The 26,525-nt window shown below is 39.3% G+C and overlaps 1 protein-coding gene across 2 annotated transcripts in view; it reads right to left on the bottom strand.

The window, feature by feature from the left end:
- Positions 1-26,525, bottom strand: part of PAPPA2 (pappalysin 2) — a 281,009-nt gene that overhangs the window by 239,120 nt on the left and 15,364 nt on the right. For both annotated transcript variants that reach the window (XM_024758833.1, XM_024758834.1), the window contains exon 2: positions 4,471-5,542. In XM_024758833.1, coding sequence (XP_024614601.1) covers positions 4,471-5,542 — 1,072 coding nt within the window. The remainder of the gene's footprint in view (positions 1-4,470; positions 5,543-26,525) is intronic.

Here is a 26,525-nt window from a genome sequence, read left to right on the forward strand (position 1 = left end):
AGTCTATACTCTATGTTCTGCTTTTAGTGCCTCAGACTGGATTTCAACCCAGGTATTTAGATAAAATTACTAAATCCCTCCACTAAGGTATTAACACTTACTCTATGTATTCTTTATATTTGTCCCTTTGTTTAGCTTACTGTGTCTGCCACATCACAGGAACTTGATAAATAATTTTTTCAAAATATGGTTCTTGCCAATAAGAGTTATGAAAAACAGTCAATGTTTTTAATAATAAAAATTCAGCACAAGAAATACAAGGCAGAGAAGATGGAGTATGAATAAAAGGTCTGTACATGAAATAAGTATAAGGGAATTGGGAAAAAGAAAACTTATCCTTTCCACTACAGTCTGCCTTCAGATCTCTCCCTCTAAAAGAGGAAATTCATAGATAAATATCCTTTTTTAAATCATAAGAATAGAGATATGAAAGTGTGTTTCCTATTGTGAATAAGCACTAGACATCTGAGAAAATCCACCAGCATGAAAGACAGATAAGAATTAAGAGAAAAAAAAAAGGAAAAATAAAAGTTGACTATAGATGAATCAGATATAGTACACAGGGAAAAAATTCAGAATTCATCTTATTTTTAGCCTCAAAAAAGGGTGCATCCTTAAAATAAAAACAGACTAATATAGAAAATCAAAGAGTAAAGTCTTAAATATATGATTGCTAAAATTAAAAAAAATTCAATAGAAGAGTTGGAAGATAAACTCAAGGAAATCTCCAAAATATAGAACAAAATAACAAAGAGATAGAATAGAAGTGAGAAAAAAGACAGAGAATAAGTTCAGGAAATAAATCCTCAGGCATTTCAGAGAGGAAAAAGAGATCAGAGAATTAAGAAATATCAAAGTAATAACTTCAGAAAATTTGCCAGAGGTAAGGGGCATGTGTCCAAATTGAAAGGACCACTGAATATCAACAAAAGAAGAATAAAAGGCCAACACTTAAAAAGAAATTATCATAAAATCCCTAAAGTAACAAGGTTAAAATTCAAAAACAATTTTTAATAGGAAAAAAATTCACCTCTAAAACACAGAGGCAACTAATGAATCTCTTCAAAAATTTAAGAGAAAATGTTTTCCAACCCAAAATTTTACACCAGGACAAACTATCAGTTTGGGGTAAAGGCAAAATAAAAACATTTTAAGAAATGCTTTTCTGAAAAAGTTACCTAAAACATCCTTTCTTAGAAAGTTACTTAAGGATGTTTTCCAGTAAAATGAGGTTGTAAATTAAGAGAGGTTCATAAAATTCAGGACATAGTGACTCCAATTCCCCCTCACAAAAGCAGTGAAGAGAAATTCCAGGATGACAACTGTGAAGCAGAACTAAAGATAACTGGTCAAGTCAGAAGAGGAGAGAAAAAAATGGAATAAACTTGAAAGGAGAGCTCCAGAGGAGTGTTAAAAAAAAAAAAAAAAAAGACACATTCTATAGATTAGCTAATATGATAAAGCATTTGAAAATGATTGAAGATATCAAAAAAGAAGGAAGGAAGGAAGATAAAAGAAGGGAGGGAGGGAGGGAGGGAGGGAGGAAATAGAGACTCAAGGGGGAGGGTGTATGTGTATGGGAGAGTGGGGGAGCTATGCCAGAAAGGAAATATAGTAAAAGAATAAAACTCTGATCTGCAACCAAAAGAAAAATATTCTACAGTCATAATGTTATAAATATATATATGTGACTCAACCAAAAATAGTAAAATTACTATATTAGAAAAATGCAGAGGAGAGGGAGGAGACAAAGTAAAAGTCTCATCTTTGTAGTAAGAGCAAGTTATGCATAATGTTTAAAATTGATGAATCAGTCCTAATCACTGGTGGTTCAGTGGTTAGGATTCCACACTTTCACTGCTGAGGATGTGGGTTTGATCCCTGGTCAGGGAATTAAGATCCTGCAAGCCAAATGGCATGGCCCCCTCCAAATAATAATAATTTAAAAAAATAAAATAAAATTGATGAATCAAGTGATATAAATATAATATCTGGATATATGTACATGGAGGTTATTACCAAAAGAGGCAAGTAAAATAATTAAATATGGAAGAAAGGCTAGAGAGTGGAGAAGGATGAGGAAGAGTTAGGCAGGGGACTGTCATTCTTCCTTTTGGTACAATTTGATATTTTAACCAGGAGCATTTATTTTTTATTTAAATGTTTTTAACTATCAAAAAAGTATGACTAGTTCCTTTTATTCCACAAAGTGAGTTTTGCATGTAGGGGTAAGAAAGTTTGAAACGTGTCTGGGTCTACAGATAGAAAAGGATAAGTTACCATGGCAACTCTGAAGTGGTAAGGGGAATAAGTTATAAACACCCGGATGAGGGCAGTGGCAGTAAGTATTTAGAGACACAAGGGGCCACTCTAAGGAGAGTGATGCCTGGGTACCTTGAAAGACAGCTCACTCAGTCAAGGCAGTGGGTTGTTGTAATGAGCTAGTAGACAAATGAGAACAAGCCAGATTTCCCTGGAGAGTTCTCTGGAGATCCTAAGAGTTGGCAAACGTTGTTAGTGAGGTTTAGCTTCTGCTTAAGGTTATCAAAATCTAAAAACCAAACCCAAACAGAATCTTTCTTATGCAAATATTTCTGGTAATGTGATCAGTTCCCTGGGTATTATTATGTAAACAAAGGCTTCCCATCTGTCAGTTCTAATAATGATAATAACTAACGTTAGTTTAGAACTGTTTCTGTACTTTGAAAACTTTAGAGTTACCAAGCACTTTCCTGTACCTTATTTCATTTGTTTCACAAAAATAACCCAAAGATATAGGTAATGCAAAGTATTACTGCAATCACCCTCATTTTACAGACAAGACATCTGGGTTTACAAAAGTGACTTGCGCAACTTACACAGCTGGTTAAGTAGCAAGGACTCTGGAACTCAACTCTGTCCCCTGATTGCAAATCTTACACTCGATCCTTGATGTCAGACACCTGAGCTACAGGTGAACCTATTCATTGGTGCTAATTGCCCATGCACAGGGGCACCAAGAGGACTGACCACACGCAAGACCATGAATTACCACACAAATCATGGCCAAAACCCACAAAGGCAGCCATTCAGGTATTGGGTGGAAGCTGAGATCTAGTCCTCCCACCTCCCACCAACACTACACCCTACCTCAGGTGTGGGCCTTTTTATAATTCGTACAAAGGTACCAGTTATAAATGGGGAACCCTTTCCCACATACACAAATTACTAAGTTTACCACCCACCTCTCTCCTTTCTTACCTCCCTCTAACATTCCCCAACTCCTGCAACAACCATCAAATGGAAATCCTCCTATTGGCTTCTGTCTCACAACAGATGACACATCAGATCCATTTATTCATTAAAATAAACATGAAATAAGCAACTACGTCTCAGCCGCTGTTCTAGGCACTGGGAATGTAACAAGTGTTCTGGTCACATAGAGCTGATATTCCAAGCCAGGAAAAGACAAATAAACAAATACCCAAGAAAAACATCAGAAGTGATGTGTTATAGAGAGAATTTAAATTAGTTGACATAATAGCGATTGACTAGTCAACTTGGGAGATCAGGAAAGGCCTCTCCAGGAGGTGACATTTAAGTAGATTTTGGAATGACAAGAGAAAACTCACCAAGGGAAGACCAAGGAAAAGAGGATTCCAAGAAGATGAAACAGATAGTGCAAAGCCCTGGGGCAGGAACAAGTTTGATCTGTTCAGTGGAACAGAACAGTCACAGTGAGGCTGTGCAGTGTGGGTGGGGAGAGCAGGGGAGGAAGCTAGAGAGGAAGGCAGGGGTCAGGTTGTGATGCAGGAGACAGGAGGGGAGTTTGGATTTTATTCTAAGAACAGTGGGAAAAAAACTAAGAAGGGGAGTGACAGGATCTAATTTACCTTTTACATAGGATCTTTCCAGATGCCGTGTGGAGAATGGAATTTAATGGGGCAAAAGAGGAAGCCTCCAGTCATCTAAAGGAGACTTGTGGTTAGACGTAGAATGTCTTATGTTCATAAAGCTGCTGAACTGCTCGAACTGCTTCACACATGGGCCTCTTCATGAATTCCTGTTACTTTGCTGGAAACCTAAGACTATAAAAGGAATGCTCACGTATAACTGGTGCTGATTGGTTTCTATCGACATATACCTTGTTTGCTGTCTGTGAAGACGCCCTGGCTTCCTCTGATAGACGAAGTTGTTCAGCCTTCCTGTGTCTTAAGCACCTGGTGCGTGTGCATTTCGCACCACGTACACAGCTGTCTGCTCCATAGAAAGTGAGCTGTGAGGGCTGTGTCTCGTCTTAACCATCTCTGTGTTCCTAATCACCCAACACAACACCTGGTACTTCATGGAAGTTCAATAATATCTGGTGGAGTAGATGAATGTTTTATTTGGGGGCTGTGTGAACACTCTTTTGTCTCCAGAAGCCAGAAGGATAAAACGATGTTAGGAATGTACCCTACAAGCCAGATACCCCAAGCCCCAGTCCCTTACCTCCTAGGCGAGTCAGGGTCGAAGCAGGTCTTGTGCACGTCAGCCCCCTCCGGGTCACAGCAGTCACCATCATCAAAGTCGTTCAGCATGTTGTTGCACTCCACGTGGCAGATCCCATCCTTGCGATTCCAGGAGTAGCACCGGCCCTGCAGGCGGCAGTCGCCCCCGTCGTAGCCTGTGAGTGGGTGCTCACACTCAGGGTCACAGTGGTCATTGCCAATCTTGCTGGGCTCACAGTTCACGAGCACAACACGGTGGCGCAGGGTGGAGTTGTGGACCTGGTGGATGTTCAGCTGCCAGCTGATGTTGTAGCGGCTGAAGGCTTCATTGAGCACTTCATGCTGCCGACTGATCTGCTCCTCACTTACGGTGGGGTTCAGGCCCTCGTCGTCGCAGATGTTTACTACCTGGTAGCGGATCACCTTCTCTCCCCGAAGGGGCCAGTGCCAGCTGTACTGGGAAATCAGTTCCACGTTGTCACAGGCTGTTTGCCCACAGAGCGGGGGCTGCAAAGGTGACAGAATCTCAGGCTCCGGCTCAAAGCCCTGGAGAACCTCAAGCCGTGGGTACTTCCCGTCTCTAAAGGGGGCCCACTGTTCATCCAGGGGCTCAAAACTGGCTGTCAGTAGCAGGGTGGTCAAATCCTCCACCTCGCTTGGCTGCTCAGGACTGTGCTGGAGGTGGCTTTGTGGGAGGGCCGTCGACCAGAAGACCAGTGTGCCCAGGTGTCCACGGAAGTGGTGCCCGTCCTCGGAGCTATCCCCACCCAGGAACAAAGAGCGACAAGATGCCATGAAGGGACTGTTCAGGGGACCGGACTGATCTGGACTACTAGCCACCTGAGTGCCATCGACATACAGGGCCATGCGCTGTCCATCGTAAGTGGCTGCCACGTGCGTCCACTTGCCTGGTTGATAGCGACCGTGACCCATCACAATGGTGGCTTTCTTCACGCGGTCAGTGCGAAGAGAGAAGAAGAAGCGAGCATCTCGCCTTCCCACATCCTTCCCTGAGCGGATCCCCAGGGCCCAGCCCTTGTCACTGATAGTGTGGGAGCAGTTATCAAACACACCTGGGAAAGAAGGAAGAGTCGAGGGGAGAAATACCAGATACAAAGGGGATGGAGAAAGGGAGAAGAAAACCCATATAAATAGCAAGAATGTAGGTTTTTCATGGGAAAAAAATAAGTGATACAGATTCTCCACCTAAGCTGCCTGTCCAGTACCCCGTATCAGGCTGGCAACATCTTTCCCCAAAAGGAACTTAACTTGAGATTTCATCCAATTTAAAGCATTCTGGTGTTTTTAAATAACTAAAGTGGAAGTTGTAAGGGGATGTCTAATGCAAGTGAAAACCATCCTCACCACTCTGTCACAAACGTTCCTCAGGGTGACTCTGTGTCCATGACTTCCCACTCTTTCCACTTCCTCAGAAGTCATGAGGGCCTTCATGGTTTTTACAAAAGTTAGTAATCTCCTACCCCTTCAAAAGGTCATTTTTCTCTATTGAATATTGAAATGATGATTCTTGCGGGGAAAATAAGGAGAAGACTGTAACATCCCAGACATGTTATTCCCTCTAGTGCCCAAGGGCAAGGATACCCATCATAGGGAACAGTTGTTCCCCAGAGTAAGCAAAATGACATTGCCCCACGGTCCTAGACTAAATAAACCTAGTCAAATTATAAGAATGATTGTTTTATAACCAATAACGCCCACCAGAGTACAGAAGTGGAACTTTCCCAGGTAAACGAAGCTCCTCACCACATGCTACCTTACTTACCACTTTGCTCATAGGAGGCCCAGCACTATTAAGTCCCATAAACAAAGGAAGGAATTCCTGTAGATAACTATGTCACTAACAAGTTGGCAGCAGGAAGAAGTAATCAGATGTAACAGGACCACAGATGAAATAGGAAGACTGAAGGCAATTTGGAGGCCTTGAACGTTCCCAACAATCCATCTGCAGTTATGAACCCACCAGCCTCCTGGTCCCTCTTATACTATAGGCAGGGTCTCAACAGCAGCTTTCAATTGTAATTTACATAGAGGCAGTACATTCACACAGGAAATGCTTAGTAAATACTGCTTTAACTAATGAATGAATGTTAGAAAAGTCGGCTGGCCTTTAGATAGATACCTGAGGCTAAAACCAAGAGTTATTCTTCCCCAGCCTCCCCCAGCCAACAGTTTTACTTATTTACCTGAGCTCCTATATAATCCACTCAAAGAGTACCACTCTATGGACAGTTTGGATTTTAAAGCCATGAGTCCTCCCATTCTAATTGCAGGCAAGTATCTTAAAAGTAGCTATGTTCTTCATAAATGATAGATTATCTTCTCTTCTGTTTCTAACATAAATCAATAACTTGTGATTTAAAAAATAAAATGTTCTTTTTAACAAAAGCAACTCGTCCCCAATCTAGCAATTCTAACAATTAGACTTCCAAGTACTGGTGATGACTAGGTATAATACAATGGTGATGTTCTAGTATTGTTTGGAGTTTTTTGTTTATTTTTACATTGAGGTCTGTATGGTAAAGGAATGTAACAATTACTGCTTTACAAATTCTTGTACTGGGTAGATTTTCAAAAAAGCAGACAAACCTAGTGAGATCAGTAGTAAGTTTCCTGCTTCATAGTTTCTCCTTGGTTCACTTATTTTCATAAGTACATTTAGCCTTAATTATGTCCATCCACTAACCTGTGAAGAAATGTGCTGCAATATTTAATATCAGAACCATGGAGTTACTAACTTCTCAACTAGTAAATATCAGCTGGTTTTTTTAAAAAAATAATTAATTAATTAATTTTTGGCTGTGTTGGGTCTTCATTTCTGTGCGAGGGCTTTCTCTAGTTGTGGCAAGCGGGGGCCACTCTTCATCGCGGTGCACGGGCCTCTCACTATCGCGGCCTCTCTCGTTGCGAAGCACAGGCTCCAGACGCACAGGCTCAGTAGTTGTGGCTCACAGGCCTAGTTGCTCCGCGGCATGTGGGATCTTCCCAGACCAGTGCTCGAACCCGTGTCCCCTGCATTGGCAGGCAGATTCTCAACCACTGCGCCACCAGGGAAGCCCAATCAGCTGGTTTTTAAGAGGAAGAATTGAGGAGGAGGCTATTTCATATTTGTTGCATATACAGGTGTATATGAGTTGTGGTATAAATTATTAGGCTTGACTTATAAATTACTAGATAATTAGCTTGTTACCTGCCAGCATCTAACTGCAATTTTGAACACATTAACTTATTGTCCTTAGAACTTCTAGTAGCAACAAAATAATTGTTTCTACCTACTTAGCTCATAGGAAGCTATTAAAATTATAGTGTGTCTAAAATGTTATTTCTAACTTCTTGAGGTACTACACAGAAGATGGAATTTTCTTTTCATACTAGTATAGTTCTGATTAATCTAAATTTTAGTAATTATATTAGAAAGGATTTATTGGCCAAGAGCATTAAAATAGTCAATTTTAGTTGGGAGTTGTAGAAAGTATATAGAAGTATTACTTTTTGAATGATTATGAAAGTAATGATTATTTACTCTCTAATTTAATAAGATGTCACAGCAGCATATGTGAAACCTCACTAGGTACCTAGATAACTGCATTCTATTTGCTGTATTACCACTGCTCATACTTCATCTATAGGAAGAGAGTAAATAATTGTTGAAGCACTGCCCTGCACTCATTCCAGAGAAGGAAAAAAAAAAAAACCATATTTAACAAATAGAATTTTCCAACCCGATTACTGTGGACTGAACATTTATGTCTTCCCAAAATTCATTTGTAGGAACCCTGCTCTCTAATGTGAAGATATTTGGAGATAGGGCCTTCAGGAGGTGATTAGGTTATGCAGGTGGTGCCCTCATGATGGGATTAGTGTCCTTTTAAGAAGAAAGCTAGCTTCTCTCTCTGCTCGCCACCATGTGAGGATACAAGCAGACAGACAGCCATCTGCCAACCAAGAAAAGGGTTCTCTCCAGACACCAGATCTGCTGGTGCCTTTATCTTTCCTAGCCTCCAGAACAGTGAGAAATAAATTTCTTCTATTTAAGACACCCAGTCTGTTGTATATTTGTTATAGCAAACCAAACGAACTAAGAAACCAATGTCATCAACACTAGCCGTGGATCAGAATCACAAGTGGAACTTTCACAAATACAGATTCTTGTGAAACCATGTTGAGAGCTGCTGTTATTCTATATTTTAAAAACAAATCAAGGGCTTTCCTGGTGGCACAGTGGTTAAGAATCCACCTGCCAATGCAGAGGACCCGGGTTCGAGCCCTGGTCCGGGAAGATCCCACATGCCACGGAGCAACTAAGCCCATGCGCCACAACTACTGAGTCTGCGCTCTAGAGCCCACGAGCCACAACTATGGAGCCTGCATGCCACATCTACTGAAGCCCACGTGCCTAGGGCCCATGCTCCACAATATGAGAAACCACTGCAATGAGAAGCCTGCGCACGGCAACGAAGAGTAGCCCCTGCTCTCCACAACTAGAGAAAGCCTGCATGCAGCAATGAAGACCCAACGCAGCCAAAAATAAAATAAATAAATTTTAAAAGACAAAAAAACAAATCAAGCTTCTGACTGCTGTTCAGTGGATGGAAATGCAGAAGACAGAAGTCGGGAATCTTAATTTTTCCAGCCAGTGAAAAGGAATTAGAAAAATTGTTATCAATAAGTTGTCAGACATGAAAGTGGAAATCGCATCTGAAATTCTTTTAAACCATTTGTTTAAAGATCACATCAGATAGAGCATTTTAGGTCTGTCTGAGGTCTCTACGTAACCATACGTTCTTGCTCATTAATTCAGAAAACTAGTGGAATGAAAGGCAGTTAAAAGAAACAGGAGCCTGTTATGAATAAGTGCACAGATATGATGGTGTTAGAGAATATGGCTAATGGATTGTCTAGGATTCATTATTAATTGGGGCTTTTTATTATCTATAATACAACTCACATTTAAGACTACTGAAATGGAAATAAGTGTCCCCTGCTCCCGCTAAAAGATCTATTATTCCAAGAGGGGAAATTGTGGCATTGAAGCATAGTATGCTTACATCTCCCTGAGAATCACTGCCAGCCACCCCAACCTCTTTCATGACATCATGAGTGTGTCCTTGTGGGGATTTTCAAAATTTACAAGGACAGAGTAAATAAATGTTTCTACCCCCTGCATCTTCTATACTCTTATAGTCTGTACTGGTTAAAATCTGTTCCTCCAATCTGTAGGGTATTGAATGGAAAATTATCTGATTCTCTTCTCCCTTGAGACTGAATAAACCAGACTGCAGTTAAACTAGAATTGCAGTCTGTGCTCAGACAAACACAGACTTAGCCCCAACACTGAACCCGTAACCTGGAAGCTCTCTGCTTCACCCCTAGCTGGGGGGAAGAGGATCATGCTTGGCCACTTGAAGTGCTGTCACCCCACTAAGCCTTGAAGGGTTCACATTTCATCTCACTGTCTTGCTCTTCCTAGAAAAAGAAATTCCACTTGGAATTAGTCATTTCAGTTCCTCAAATATTTGCTGAACATCTCATTCATGCCAGATGTACACACTCTTCTCAGCTTTGGAAGAAAAGGTAGTCTTTGCACTTGAGGAGTTATAGTCTCATGGGAGAACAGGCAACATAGGAAGTAATTTTAATATAATATCAGAACTAACATCAAGAAATACATAGGTGAGGGCTTCCCTGGTGGCGCAGTGGTTGAGAGTCCGCCTGCCGATGCAGGGGACACGGGTTCGTGCCCGGGTCTGGGAGGATCCCACATGCCGCAGAGCGGCTGGGCCTGTGAGCCATGGCTGCTGATCCTGCGCGTCCGGAGCCTGTGCTCCGCGACGGGAGAGGCCACAACGGTGAGAGGCCCGTGTACCGCAAAAAAAAAAACAAAAACAAACAACAAAAAAACACAAACAAACCAAAAAAAAGAAATACATAGGTGAGTGAAAACAAAACCTAATCACAACCCATAGTTCAGAGATGATTTCCTGAGGGGATGAGACCCAAACCTACTCTTGAAGAGTGTGTAAGAATGGGTCAGGCTAAAGAATTACAAATCATTCCACACAGTGGCAGGATGGAGAGCACCAGAGGTGAAACATGTCAAGGTAGGTCTTGTATAACACGGTAAGGGGCTTGGACTGTGTAAGTTAGGGAATACCTTGAGGCTTTCCTACTGCTGCCAAATGCCTCTGATATCCTAAGAACACACAGATGAACTCTAGCATGAAACACCATGTGGTTGACCTTGCCTCACACACTAGCTCCAACTGCAATTAAGAAATTTTTCAAAGCTTACAGATGGACAACTGTGGCATAAGATATACATGAACACCACAAGAGTTCCACGTAGTTAGTTCACCCATGCACTTGTTGGATAGATATTTATGCAGCAATGCTAGTCGCCGATCTCAGTACTTGGTGCTTGGGATTTCTGTAATAATCATACGGTTATTTGACATCATCAGGAGTTCAGTATAGTCAAGAAAATAAACCTTAAATAAACAACTACAATGAAATATGCTGACAGTTGGAAGTATAAATAGCTATGTGAACAGCAAAAAAAACCACAAAAAAACAAACCTTTACTAAACCATGGACATAATAAGGCAAAAATTCTCCCTGAAGTTACTAAATGTCAACTTTCCAGCACTAGACTACCTTCTTAATAACTTAGTTCCAATCAAATCTGCCCATGAAACTAAGGTCACCTTGATTACTAATCAGAGTGTCTGGGAAGGTTAGGGAGACCCAAAGCCAAAGAATTTCAAGAGGTAAGTTCAGGCATTCCCAGATCAAAGGTCCTGCCATTTCACCCAGAAACATTTACTGTAATATTTCATAGAACCTGCATTTATATAAAATATCCACTTTAGCTGAATCTTCTTAACTGTGATGTAGTATTCTTTTGGTTAATATTTTTTTCCTTCACTTCTTATCATGTAATGATATCTCCCATTTATACAGTACTTAAGTTTTCCAAAGCAATCTGCTGTAACTATCATTTAAATGGTAAAGCCATCCTGTGAGCTAGGCAGATGAGTATCATCACCAGCCTTATTATATAGATGAGGACACTGAGGTTCTGAGAGGGCAGGTGTCAGTCTGGGTACGTAGAGTACACTAGAGCCAACGTGTCATGATTCTGAGCCTAGAACAGTTTTCTATGCTGGGGAAAACCATAGTGCATGGTGGTTACAAGCATGAGTCAGCCAGAAGCTACAGTCTCCAGTCTACCACTTAACATGCTGTGTGACCTCAGAAAAATTACATCATCTTGCTGAACCTCACTTTACTCACTTGCAAATTGTACCTGTAAAATAAAAATCTGTCCACCACTGGTCTTCTCTTCAGCATCCCTCAACCACAAGCTGAGATCACAGACCTACCTCATGACATTGTTATGAGAATTAAAGAACACATGTGAAGGATCTCAGCACAGTGCCTAACTCATACAAAGTGATTAATAAGCATTACCTGTGATGACTAGAAGGAATTTGATGATGAACTATCAAAGGGAAGAACAAATTGGATACAAAATCAGTGTTATGCAGATGAATGTTTAACAACTGGTTCTCTGAAGGGATAAAACCAAACAAACAAACACTGATTGTTGGCATTTGCTAATTTCTGTGGTGTAAATATTCCAACAATGGCCAATTTTAATTTACTGATGTCCCTGAACATGGAGTTGGGAAGAGACGTGTACAATTGGCTCTGGTGAGCTAGTCTGAGCCAGTTCCACCACTAGAAAGACTCAAAAGGAAAGCAGATACAAGCCACCACGTGTCTCCTTCACCCCCTGACTATTAAAGTAGATGTGGCTGCTTTGCTGGTCATCTGATTTTTTAAAATTAAAAAGGGGTAAGTGTGGCTTTGAGACTTACTATAAAGCTACAGTAATCAAGATATTGTGGTATTGGTGAAAGAGTAGACAAATAGATCAATGGAACAGAATAGAGAGCCCATAAATATAATCAATTTATCTTTGGCCAGGAGCAAAAGAAGCATAATGGAGAAAAGACAGGCTCTTCAACAAATGGTGCTGGAACAACCAGATATCCCCATATAAAACAAACAAAAAAAAATAATATAGACACAGATCTTATATTCTTCACCAAAATTAACTCAAAATGGATCACTGACCTAACTGTAAAATGCAAAACTACAAAACTTGTAGAAGATAACACAGGAAAGAAAACGTACATGACCTTCAGTATGATGATGCCTTTTTAGATATAACACCAAGACATGATCCATGAAAGATATAATTCATAAGCTGTACTTCATTAAAATTAAAAACTAATTTTCTTCTAAAGACAATATCAAGAGAACTAGAAGACAAACCACACACTGGGAGAAAACACTTGCAAAAGACACATGGGGCTTCCCTGGTGGCGCAGTGGTCGAGAGTCCGCCTGCTGATGCAGGGGACACGGGTTCGTGCCCCGGTACAGGAAGATCCCACGTGCCGCAGAGCAACTGCGCCCGTGAGCCATGGCCGCTGAGCCTGCACGTCTGGAGCCTGTGCTCCGCAACAGGAGAGGCCACAACAGTGAGAGGCCCGCATACCGCAAAAGAAAAAGAAAAAAAAAAAAAAGACACATACGACAAAGGATTGTTATCCAACATATACAAAGAACCCTTAAAACTTAACAATAAGAAAATAAGCAACCCAATTTTAAAACAAGTCCAAGACCATAGTGGATACCTTACCAAAGAAGATATACAGATGGCAAAGAGGCATATGAAAAAATGCTCCACATCATATGTCATTACAGAAATCCAAATTAAAACAACAATGAGATACCACTACACACCTATTAGAATGGTCAAAATCAAGAATACTGACAACATCAAATACCTGTGAAAATGTGAAGCAACAGGAATTCTCATACATGGCTGGTAGGAATGCAAAATGATATAGCCACTTTGGAAAACAGTTTGGTGGTTTCTTAAGAAACTAAACATAGTCTTACCATATCATCCAGCAATCGTGATCCTTTCTATTTACCCCAGAAAGTTGAAACTCTGTCCATACAGAAACCTGCACATGGATGTTTATAGCAGCTTTATTCATAATTGCCAAATCTTGAAAGCAACCACAACATCCTTTGGTAGCTGAATGGATATATTAACTGTGGTCCATCCCAACAATACAATATTATTCAGTGCTAAAAGGAAATTAGCTACCAAGCCATGAAAAGACATGAAGAAAATGTAAACGCATTTAACTTAGGGAAATGAGCCAATCTGAAAAAGCTAAATACTGTATGATTCCAACTATATGGCATTCTGGAAAAGGCAAAACTATAAAGATAGTTAAAAGATCAATGGTTGGGCTTCCCTGGTGGCGCAGTGGTTGAGAGTCCACCTGCCGATGCAGGGGACACGAGTTCTTGCCCCGGTCCGGGAGCGTCCCACATGCCGCAGAGTGTCTGGGCCCGTGAGCCATGGCCGCTGAGCCTGCGCGTCCGGAGCCTGTGCTCCGCAACAGGAGAGGCCACAACAGTGAGAGGCCCGCGTACCGCAGAAAAAAAGGAAAAGATCAGTGGTTGCCAGGGGTGAGGGGAGGGACATGAATAGGAAGAGCAGAGTACCTTTAGTGCAGTGAAAATGATCTGTAGATATACCTCAGTATACTTTTGTCCAAACCCATAAAAATGTACAGCACCAAGATTAAAGCCTAAAGTAAACTATGGTCTTTGGGTGATTATGATGTGTCAGTGAAAAGTCATCCTTGAGAATAAAACATTTAAAAAAATAATACAAAAATAAAAGATCATTCTGGTGAGTGATGTTGATAATGGAGGAGGCAATGCATGTGTATGGGCAAGGGATATATGGGAAATCTCTGTATCTTCCTTTCAGTTTTATTGTACACCTAAAACTGCTCTTTAAAAAAAAAAAGTATTTTTAAAGGGGTGGGGGGTGCGGTATATGTTTCTTCCACTCTGGGTTTTGAGCCTTAAAATTACCAAAGTACTCAGTGACTGACTGCTCCTGTAAAATAAAATCTGTCCATACCAGGTCTGCTCTTCAAATCCTTCAGTCACAAACTCGGATCACAGAAAGACCTCCACGGCTCATCCACATGCCCTCAGGAGTGATCCCCAGCCCTGCCTCCTTAACTCCACCAAGCAGAAGAAAGATGGACTCTGATAAAAAAGAAAAATTACCAATCTCCACATTTAGAAGATTTCTCAGTCTAGCAGAGTAAAGGCTGACAAAGCCAACACAGTCTAAGCCAACACAATATACGTGGTGAAATTCTGAGCTTGTGCAACATTGAGATTTTATAACTTTAGATGTACATGTGATAGAAGCAAACACGTTATAACTGTTGTTTATTCATCAAAACCACATTCTTGGGAGGAACAGAGGGACCAGATCATCAACATGATTTATGAAATCACTCAACACCAAACTGAACTATGAAAGCCCATGGGTTAGAAAAATCAGATCAAGTGATGTAACTCGAAAAATGATGGTGGTACTGAAGCCAAACATTTGGGTCACAACGTCTTAAAACTTTAAGAATCATTCTTTCATAGAATGGCTGAATGGATTAAAAAAAAAAAAAAAGAAGACGACCCATCTATATGCTGCCTACAAAAGACTCACTTCAGATGTAAGGACACACACAGCCTAAAAGTGAAGGGATGAAAAAAGATATTCCATGCAAATGGAAACCAAAAGAAAGCTGGGGTAGATATATTTTTATCAAACAAAAGAGACTTTAAAACAAACACTGTAATAAAAAACAAAGAAAAACAAACACTGTAATAAAAGACAAAGAAGGGTGTTACATAATAATAAAGGGGTCAATCCAACAAAAGGATATAACATTTGTAAATATTTATGCACTCAACATATAAGCACATAAATATATAAAGCAAATAACAACAGACCCAAAGGGAGAAATCCGTAATACAATAATAGCAGAAAACTTAATACCCCACTTACATCAACGGATAGATCACCCAGACAGAAAATCAATAAGGAAACATTAGCTTTAAATGACACATTAGGCCAGATAGACTTAATAGTTATATATAAAACATTCCATTCAAAAGCAGCAGAATACACATTCTTAAATGCATATGAAGCATTCTTCAGGATGAGTCATATGTTGGGCCACCAAACAAGTCTCAATAAATTTAAGAAGACTGAAATCTTCTTTTCAAGCATCTTTTCTGACCACAATGATATAAAACCAGATATCAATTACAAGAAGAAAAAGTTTTTAAAAAATCACAAATATGTGGAGATTGAACAACATGCTACTGAAAATCAATAGGTAAGCAAAGAAATCAAAGCAGAAATCAAAAAATACCTTGAGACAAATGAAAATGGAAATAGCAATACAACACACCAAAACCTGAAACATGAAGCAAAAACAGTACTAAGAGTGATGTTTACAGCAATAAATGCCAACCTCAAGAAACAGGAAAACTCTCAAATGAACAACCTAACCTTACACTAAAAGGAATTAAAAAAAAGAATAAAAGAAGCCCAAAGTTAGTAGAAGGAAGGAAATAACACAGATCAGAGTGGAAGTAAATGAAATAGAGGCTAAAAAGACAATAGAAAGTATCAATGAAAATAAGAGCTGGTTCTTTGAAAAGATAAACAAATATGACAAATTTTATCTACACTCAGCCAGGAAAAAAGAGAGAGGGTTCAATTAAACAAAATCAGAAATGCAAAATGAGAAGTTACAACACATACCACAGAAATACAAAAGGTCATAGGAGACTATTATGAACAATTATGCACCAACAAATTGGACAATCTAGAAGAAATGGATAAGCTTCCAGAAATATATGGTTTTCCAAGTAGAAGAAATGTTATGAAGAAATAGAAATTTTGAACAGACCAATTACTAGTAAGGATATGAATCCATAATCAAAAACCTCCCAACAAACAAAAGCTCAGGACCAGACAGCTTCACTGGTGAATTCTACCACACATTCAAAAAAGATCTACTACCTATTTTCTCAAACTCTTCCACAAAATTGAAGAAGAGGAAATGCTTCCAAGCTTATTTAATAAGGCCAGCATTATTACCCTGATACCAAAAACAGACAAGAACACCACAAATAAGAATATTACAGGACAATATCCCTGATTACATAGATGCAAAAATTCTCAACAAAATATCGGCAAACCAAATTTAACAGCACATTTAAAAAAAACATACACCATGATCAAGTGATGCAAGAAAGGCTCAACATCTGCAAATCAATCGTGATATACCACATTAACAAAATGGAGGATACAAATCATGTGATCATCTCAATAGATGCAGAAAAAACATTAGACAAAATTCAACCTCAATTTATGATAAAAACATTCAACAAAGTCAGCATAGAGGGAAAATACTTTAACACAATAAAGGCCATGTATGACAAGTCCATACTTTCACCCATAATACTCAAGGGTGAAAGGCTAACAACTTTTCCTCTAACTTCAGAAACAAGACAAGGTTGCCCACTCTTGCACTTTTATTTAACATAGTATTGGAAGTACTGGCCACAGCAGTTAGGCAGGAAAATGAAATAAGAGGCATCTAAACTGGAAAGGAAGAAGTAAAACTGTCACTATTTGTGAATGACATGATTTTATATATAGAAAATCCTGAGGATTCCATTAAAGAATTGTTAGAACTAATAAACAAATTCAGTAAAGTTGCAGGATACAATATCAATATAAACAAATCTCTTGTGTTTATACACACTAACAACAAACTATCAGAGAGAGAACTTAAGACAACAATCCATTTATAATTGCATCAAGAAAAATAAAATACCTAGGAATAAATTTAGCCAAGGAGGCGAAAGACTCATTGATGAAAGAAATTGAAGAGGACACATATAAATAGAAAGATATTTCATGCTTATGGGTTGGAAAAATTAATATTGTTAAAATGTGTGTATTAGCCAAAGCAATCTACAGATCCAATATAATCCCCATCAAATTTCCAGTGGCATTTTTCACATAAATAGAACAAACAATCCTAAAATTTGTATGGAACCACAGAAGACTCCAAATAGCCAAAGCAATCTTGAGAAAAAACAAAACTGGAGGCTTCATGCTCCCTGATTTCAAACTATTCTACAAAGCTATAGCAATCAAAAGAGCATAGAATTGGCATTAAAAATAGACACTCAGATTAGTGGAACAGAATAGAGAGCCCAGAAATAAACCCACATGTATATGATCAATTCATTTATGACAAAGGAGCCAAGAATACAATGAAAAAAGGACTGCCTCTTCAAAAAACGCTGCTGGGAAAACTGGATTGTCACTTGCAAAAGAATGAAACTGGACCACTATCTTATATTATACACAAAAATTAATTCAAAATGGATTAAAGACTAGAATGTAAGACCTAAAACCACAAAACTTCTAAAAAAAATAGAATATAAGTGACTCAACATTGGTCTTGGAAATGATTTTTTGGATCTGACTCTAAAAGCAAAGGCAATAGAAGCAAAAATAAACAAGTTGGACTATATCAAACAAACAACAGCAAAAACTTCTGCACAGCAAGGGAAACCATCAACAAAATGAAAAGGCAACCTACCAAATGGTGAAAATATTTGCAAATCTTATATCCTATAAGGGTCTAATATTCAAAATATATAAAGAACTCAAACAATTCCATAGCGAAACAAAACCCCAAAACATCTGGTTTTAAAAAGGGCAGAAGATCTGAATACACATTATTTCCAATGAAGGCATACAGATAGTCAACAGGTATTTTACAAAAGACTCCACATCATTATTCATCAGGGAAATGCAAATCAAAACGACCGTGAGATTATCACCTCCCACCTGTCAGAATGGCTATTATCAAAAAGACAAGAAAGAGCAAGTGTTGGTGAGGAGGTGGAGAAAAGGGAACCCTCTTGCACTGTTGGTGGGAATGTAAATTGGTGCAGCCACTATGGAAAACAGTATGGAGTTTCCTCAAAAATTAAAACTAGAACTACCATATGATCCAGCAATTCGGCCTTTGGTATTTACCTGAAGAAAATGAAAATAATTTGAAAAGATATGTGCACCTCTGTGCTCACTGCAGCATTATATACAATAGCCAAGATATGTAAACAACCTAAGTGTTCATTGATGGATGAATGGATAGAAAGATGTGGTAAATATACTCAATAAAATACCACTCATGCATAAAAGAGAATGAAATCTTGCTATTTGTGACAACATGGATGGATCTTCAGGGTATTATGCTAAGTAAAATAAGTCAATACTGTAATAAACCATAATGAAAAAGATATATATATATATATATATATCTGAATCACTTTGCTGTACACCAGAAACTAACACAACATTGTAAATCAACTACACTTCCATAAAATATTTTTTTAAGTCAAACAGAGAAAAATACTGTATGATCTCACTTACCACGTCTATGTGGAATCTAAAAAACAAAACAAAACTCATAGATACAGAGGACAGAATGGTGGTAACCCGAAGGGTAGGAGAATGGGGGTTAGGTGTAATGGGTGAAGGGGTTCAAGAAGTACAAACTTCCAGTTATAAAATAAGTAACTCATGGGTATATAACGTACAGGATGGTGACTATAGTCAATAATATTGTAGTGAATACTCAAAAGCCGCCAAGAGAGTAAAGTTCTTATCACACACACAAAAACGATATGTAACTGTGTATGGTGACGATGGTAACTAGACATAGAGGTGATCGTTTTGCAGTACATTCAAAGATCGAATCATTATGTTGCATACCTGAAACTAATGTTATATCAATTATACCTCAATTAAAAAGATTTTTCTTTCAGCTCTTGCTTGGAACTGGCTTCCATTATGCATCAGTGTTTACTAAATTTAAAATTGTTCAAATACTTTACCTTGTATTTAAGTTTTCAGAGAAAGGAAAGTAAATTGAGAGAGCATATCTTTTCCATTTCATTCCTGCTCTCAACTCCAAAACTTGTCTTTAGAGACCGTGGGTACCTTAACAGAGCTATATACTCATGTGGGTCCTCCAGAAAAATCATTTGCATCCAGTTCTCTACTATTATTAATTGCCAGAATTTAGAATTAATAGAATCAACTAGTCTCCCTGGGTGAAAAAATTTCAAGTAGTAGTGAACATCAAAGCCAGAGAGTTATAAATAACTGTTTAATGTAGAAATTTTTAAATGTGGCCCCTGTAGAGGAGTAATCCTGATTCTTTTCATTTTGGGGTTCTTTCTTTGCACTCAGGAGATCTGCTCATGCCAAAAGGAAATAAAGAGACTTAAACTATCTTTTATTAAATATCTACGACGCTTCAGACACTGGACATGTGCCAGCCCTTTTAAACCCTACCACAAATGTATGAACTGAATTTTATTGTATTCACTTAAAAACCAAAAAACTGAGGATCACAGAAGTTAAGCAAGTTTTCCACAGTCTTACATCTAGGAAGAACCAGAGACAGGGATCAAAACCAGATCTCGTTGACCAAAAAGCCCATGCTCTTTCCACTGCACTAAAACATTTCAAATTCTAAAAATTAATGGTTAATTTTTCTTTTGAAGCAAGAAGAGCAAAAGAGCTGGTGAGTGTGGCATTAACAAATTTTCAGACTACTTCTTGAAGGTGACTGGGATCTGATTCTCAAAAAAATATATGCAGGCTGACATCCACACCTGGAAATAGTTTGGAGGAGAGAACAGACTGGTTAGCATAGCAGTTAATATCTCCAGGCTGGCCAATATCTAAGTTGACAGGCTGTCTTACTGACATCTAGTAAAATGTCTGGGTGGCCCTGCGGGGTTTACTGTGACACATGACACTCAGTAGTCAATTCTAGAGGACCCTGAAACAAAGTGGGAGCTTCGTATCCCAAAACCAGGACAGTGACTAAAGGCTGGAGAAGGTGGGAGGGGAGCTGATGTGAAGAACACTCAGCTGAAAACTCTGCTCCAAGCCAGTGGCTTCCATCTCCATTTCTTCCTCTTTCTTGGTTTCCCCACTAGGTATGTAACTGGTGGAGGAGGACTCTGTATTAGAAGAGAGTGTAACGGAGAAGGGAAATGAGATGGTCCAGGTAGGAGCTGCTCTCAAACAAACCAGTCAGACTGTTCTGACTACTCACCTTCGTCTCCACCAGAAATCCCCTCTGCTCCCCTACTGGAATCTTCTGCCAGTTGGTTTTGATAGAATAGGGCCCCTGAACACAAGACCAGATAGAGGGAGTTACACTTCAACAGTGTTCTTGGCAACCTAATGAGGACAGTATCCACCCCAGGAGTCATAAAAGTCAATATGAAGTGAGAGCAAAAGGAATCTTCTGAGAACTGTCAGGAATCAACCTGTCCTTGGCATTCCTATTTTATGGTAATGACAAATGGGGAAAAGGAGCCACTCATACACTTTTCCTTCTCAAGGCCGAAAAGTGTCTGTGTTTCAAGAACATTATGCAAACTTTGATTTCAGAGTGTTGAAATAAATGGAAAAGTCAAAAAATGTCCCTGTCTGAGAGCCTATGTAAGCCCAATGCTGAGAAAGATGCACTGAGACTTCATTCCCATACGCTTTCCGATTAAAATCCTGATCTACAGTCAACACGTCACTTTCCTAACAAACACCACCATTCCAAATACAGTCTCAACCCCACAAATAATGCTATAGAGCTCCCTTTGCCTGAAGTGCCTCCCACCTGTGGGTGTGCCCTTCAAAATTAACCTAAGCTTCACTTTGTCCATGAAGCCTTGCTTGACCACTTTAGTCAAAGGAGTTTTCTGCTGCAGCTTGCTGACCCTCATGGTACTGCTGCTATTTTCCCTATGCATCCCAGCAATCTGAAAGTTCCTTGAGGGCAAGAGCCTATCTTAAACACCTGTGAATTTCCCACAGGGTGAAGGGAAGACCAAGTTTTAGCTCCTACATTGCACCTGCTCTGCTATGAAAGTCAAATTGAGTCATGAGAATCTTGACTCAGAGAAGGAAGATATCCCACCAGTCCCGGAGGTGGGTGGGTGGAGGGCAGGGGTGCCCATTGATCCTGCAATTGCATCTGACCTAGAGGTATGATGCAAGGGGGACCAAGTGTTCCTTCCACTGTGCATCTACAGGTGCTTAGACTTTCCCATGATGCTTTCCCCAGCCATCCCATAATAGGCTGCTTCCTTCTGAGTCCTACAAGGTTGGATTACAGCACATGTGGTAAAACCTGTGGAGAGATTTTCTTGGGCAAAGCCCAATCCTGGAGGGAACATTTATCCATGAGAGAGTCTTATAGAGGAGATCATTTAACTACAGGCCAAGGTAGAAGAAGATAAAGTCCAGGCAAAAATGCTGTCCTTGGCACAGAAATGGCCATGGAACCTCAATTCCAGGAAAGCCCCAGAGCAGAGTTCTTCTCTGTACTTCTGGGAGGGTTAAAATCGGGAGTGAGAGCTCTGCTTCTCCAGGAAGGCCCACTGGCTTCCAGAAAGGTGAGGCTCAATAAAACAGAGAAGTCACGCACAATGTCATCAGCTCTGGTAACTGAAAAAACATGCTGTGTGGTGCAAGTTTGTTTTTAGGAGGAAAATGAGCAAAAAATAGGGCCAGGTTAGGTCATGATCATAAATCAACCTGATACAAGGCAAGGTTCTTTCTCAGGATGTTATGCCTATGGCCTCCCTGCACATCTATCTGCTGCCTTCTGCAGAACTACTTACCCAACACCCCACCCCCCAGGGAGAGCATAAGGGGAACAAAAAGGGCCAAGGAGGAGGAGGAGATAGGCCATCCATCAAAGGCCATGCAACCTGGCAGAGAGCAGGGCTGTGTCAGCAGGAACAGTGGGAGAAAGTGAAAAAAGAAGCCCAGGGAGGTTTTTTTCAGCTGTTCTAGAAGACCTTCCTTCAAGACAGGATTAGGCTCAGCTTTTTAACTATGAGCGCAAGCTTTTACAGAGTGGGAGAAAAACCTTCTGAGAATATTTCACTAGCATCTTCCCAGAAAAATTTTAAATCTCTCTTTACAGTCCACTCTTCATTTTAGTCATGCACAAAGATGACAGAAACCAGAATGAGAATTCCCCAGGCTTTCCATAGGCCACCCATGCATAGGGTGAGAGCTGATAAGGCAGATTGGCAGGGAGAGGAGAGGGCTTGCTTTGTCATTGCCTGAGAGAGCAGGGAAACACAGTATGGTGAGATGGGAGACAAGAATCCAAAGGCATGCGCAACCTCAGAAGAGGTGGCTCATACATAGCAACCATGGAAGGTAGTTAGCGAGGTTCCTGACACAAAGTGTCAATAAATGTTAGCTACTCTTAATGTTATTATTGTTACTGATGAGGAACAGAGCGGACATCGGGAGTTAAATGAAAAGCACCACCACCTTCTACCTTTACTAGGTAGTGCCTGCCGGACCAGACTGAAAGTGCACACAGACCTCCTGAAAGGCCAGCTCTAGACCAGAGCTGCTCAGATTTTAGTGTGTGTATGGAGAACATCCAAAGTTAATATTAGCAGCAAAGTTAATATTAAGAAGTGAAGAAGAAATTAAGAGCTTTCCAGATAAGTAAATGATAAAAGAGTTCATCACCGCTAAACCAGCCTTAAAAGAAGTGTTAAAAAGACCGCTTTAAGATGAAAAGAAAGGGTGCTAATTAATAATAAGAACACATATGAAAGAATAAATCTCACTGGGAAGGTAAATATATAGTAAAGGTAGTGGATGAATCACTTACAAAGCTAGTATGAAGGATAAAAGCCAGAAGTAATAAAAATAACCATGATTACAGTAATTAGTTAAGGGATAAGCAAGACAAAAAATGTAAAATGTGACATCAAAAAGATGAAACATGGTGGGGAGAGTAATAATGTAGAACTTTACAATGAGATGAAACTTAGTTGTTATCAACTTAAAATAGACTGTTTTAGATATAATTTGTCATATGTAAGCCTCATGGTAACCACAAAGCAAAAACCTATAGGAACTACACAAAAGATAATAAAAAGGAACATATGAATACCACTGAAGAAAGTCATCAAATCACAAAAGAAGACAGCAAAAAGGGACTTCCCTGGTGGTGCAGTAGTTAAGAATCTGCCTGCCAATGCAAGGGACATGGGTTCGATCCCTGTTCAGGGAAGATCTCACATGCCGTGGATCAACTAAGCCTGTTCTCCACAACTACTGAGCCTGTGCTCTAGAGCCCGTTCTCCACATTGAGCCCACGTGCCACAACTACTGAAGCCTGTGCAATCTAGGGCCCGAGTGCCGCAACTACTGAGCCTGCGTACTGCAACTACTGAAGCCTGTGTGCCTAGAGCCTATGCTCTGCAACAAGAGAAGCCACTGCAAATGAGAATCCCACACACTGCAATGAAGTGTAGCCCCAACTCGCCCCAACTCGAGAAAGACAATGCACAGCAATGAGGACCTAACACAGCCAAAAAATGAAATAATTAATTATTTAATTAAAAAATAAATACATAAATTTTAAAAAAAGACAGCAAAAGAAAGAGGCTACAAAAACAGCCAGAAAGGGCTTCCCTGGTGGCGCAGTGGTTGGGAGTCCGCCTGCTGATGCAGGGGACGTGGGTTCGTGCCCTGGTCCGGGAAGATCCCACATGCCGCGGAGTGGCTGGGCCCGTGAGCCATGGCGGCTGGGCCTGCGCGTCCGGAGCCTGTGCTCCGCAGCGGGAGAGGCCACAGTAGTGAGAGGCCTGCATACCGCAAAACAAAACAAAACAAAACAAAAACAGCCAGAAAATAATTAATACAATGACAATAAGCACATATCTATCAATAATTACTTTATCTATCAATAATAACTAAATTCTCTAATCAAAAGATTTAGAGTGGTTGAATGGATAAAAAAAAAGAAGATCCATCTATATGCTGCCTACAAAAGACTCACTTTAGATGTAAGGACACACATATGCTGAAAGTGAAGGGATGGAAAAAGATATTCTACTCAAATGGAAACCAAAAGAAAGCTGGGGTGTCTGTACTTATATTAGACAAAATAGACTTTGAAACGAAGACTGCAATAAGATACAAAGAAAGCTGTTACATCATGATCAAGGGGTCAACCCAATAAGAAGATATAACATTTGTAAGTATTTATGCACTCAACATAGGAGCACCTAAGTATATAAAAGCAAATAATAGCAGATCTAAAGGGAGAAACAGACAGCAATACAATTATAGTAAGGGCTTTAATACCCCACATGCATCAATGGATAGATCATCTAGACAGAAAATCAATATGGAAACGTTGGCTTTAAACGACACATTAAGACTAGATTGACTTAACATTTACATACAGAACATTCCATTCAAAAGCAATAGAATACACATTCTTCTCAAATGCACATGGGACATTCTCCAGGATAGATTATATGTTAGACTACAAAACAAGTCTTAACATGTCTTTAAAAATTTAAGAATTGAAATCATGTCAAGCATCTTTTCTAGACACAATGGTATAAAACAATAAATCAATTACAAGAATAAATCTGGAAATTTTACAGATATGTGGATACTAAATAACATGCCACTAAACACCAATGGGAAAATGAAGAAGTAAAAGAGAAACCAAAAATACCTTGAGACAAACAAAAATGGAAATATGATGCCAAAACTTATTGGATAGAGCTAAAGCAGTTCTAAGAGGGAAGTTTATAGCATGCCTCAAGAAACTAACAAACAAAAATCTCAACTGGAGGATCTAAATTTAGACCTAACGGAACTAGGGAAAAAAGAACAAGCAAAGCCAAAAGTTAGCAGAAGTTCTGAAATGTCAAAGATCAGAGCAGAAATAATAACATAGAGACTAAAAAGATAATAGAAAAGATCAGCAAAATCAAGAGCTAGTTCTGTGAAAAGATCAATAAAATTGATAAACCTTGAGCTAGACTCCTCAAGAAAAAAAGAGAGAGGACTCGAATAAACAGTCAGAAATGAGAGGAGATGTTATAAGTGATACCACAGAAATACAAAGGATTATAAGAGATTAATATAAACAATTACATACCGACAAATTGGACAACTTTAAAAAAATGGATAAATTCCTAGAAACATACAGCCTTCCAAGGTTGAATCATGGAGAAATATGAAATTTGACAGACCAATTACTACTAAGGAGATTGGGGCAGTAATCAAAAACCTTCAAACAAACAAAAGTGCAATACCAGACAGCTTCACTAGTAATTCTACCAAACAGTCAAAGAAAAATTAATGCCAGTCCCTCTCAAACTCTTCCAAAAATAGAAGAGAATACTTCTAACTCATTATACAAGGCCAGCATTACCCTGATATCAAAACCAGACAAGGATACAAGAAAAGAAAATTACAGGCCGATATCCCTTATGAACATAGATGCGAAAATCCTCAACAAAATATTAGCAAACTGAATTCAACAATACATTAAAAGGATCATACAACATGTCAAGTGGGATTCATTCCAGGGATGTGAGAATGGTTTAACATCCATAAATCAACAAATGTGATACACCACATTAACAAAATGAAGGACAAAACTCATATGATCACCTCAATAGATACCGAAAAAGCATCTGAAAAAATTCAATTTCCATTTATGATAAAAACTCTCAAACAAATTGTGTAGAAGGAATGTAACTCAACATAACAAAACCTATATATAATAATCCCACAACTAACATTGTACTCACAGGTGAAAAGTGGAAATCTTTTTCTCTAACATCAGGAACAAGACAAGAGTTTCCACTCTCACCACTTGTATTCAATTTGGTATTGGAAGTTCTAGCCAGAGCAATTAGGCGAGAAAGAAATAAAAGGATCTTAACTGGAAAGAAAGTAGTATACTTGTACCTATTTGTAGATGATATGATTTTATACATAGAAAACTCTAAGGATTTCACTAAAATATTGCTAATACTAACACATAAATATAGTAAAACTGCAGGATACAAAATCAATACACAGAAATCTGTTGTGTTTCTATGTACTAATAATAAACCATCAGAAAGAGAAATTAAGAAAACAATCCCATTTACAATTATATCAAAAAGAATAAAATACCCAGGA

The sequence above is a fragment of the Neophocaena asiaeorientalis genome, unplaced genomic scaffold (assembly GCF_003031525.2).
Source record: "Neophocaena asiaeorientalis asiaeorientalis breed wild unplaced genomic scaffold, Neophocaena_asiaeorientalis_V1.1 scaffold182, whole genome shotgun sequence".
NCBI classification, from domain to species: domain Eukaryota; kingdom Metazoa; phylum Chordata; class Mammalia; order Artiodactyla; family Phocoenidae; genus Neophocaena; species Neophocaena asiaeorientalis.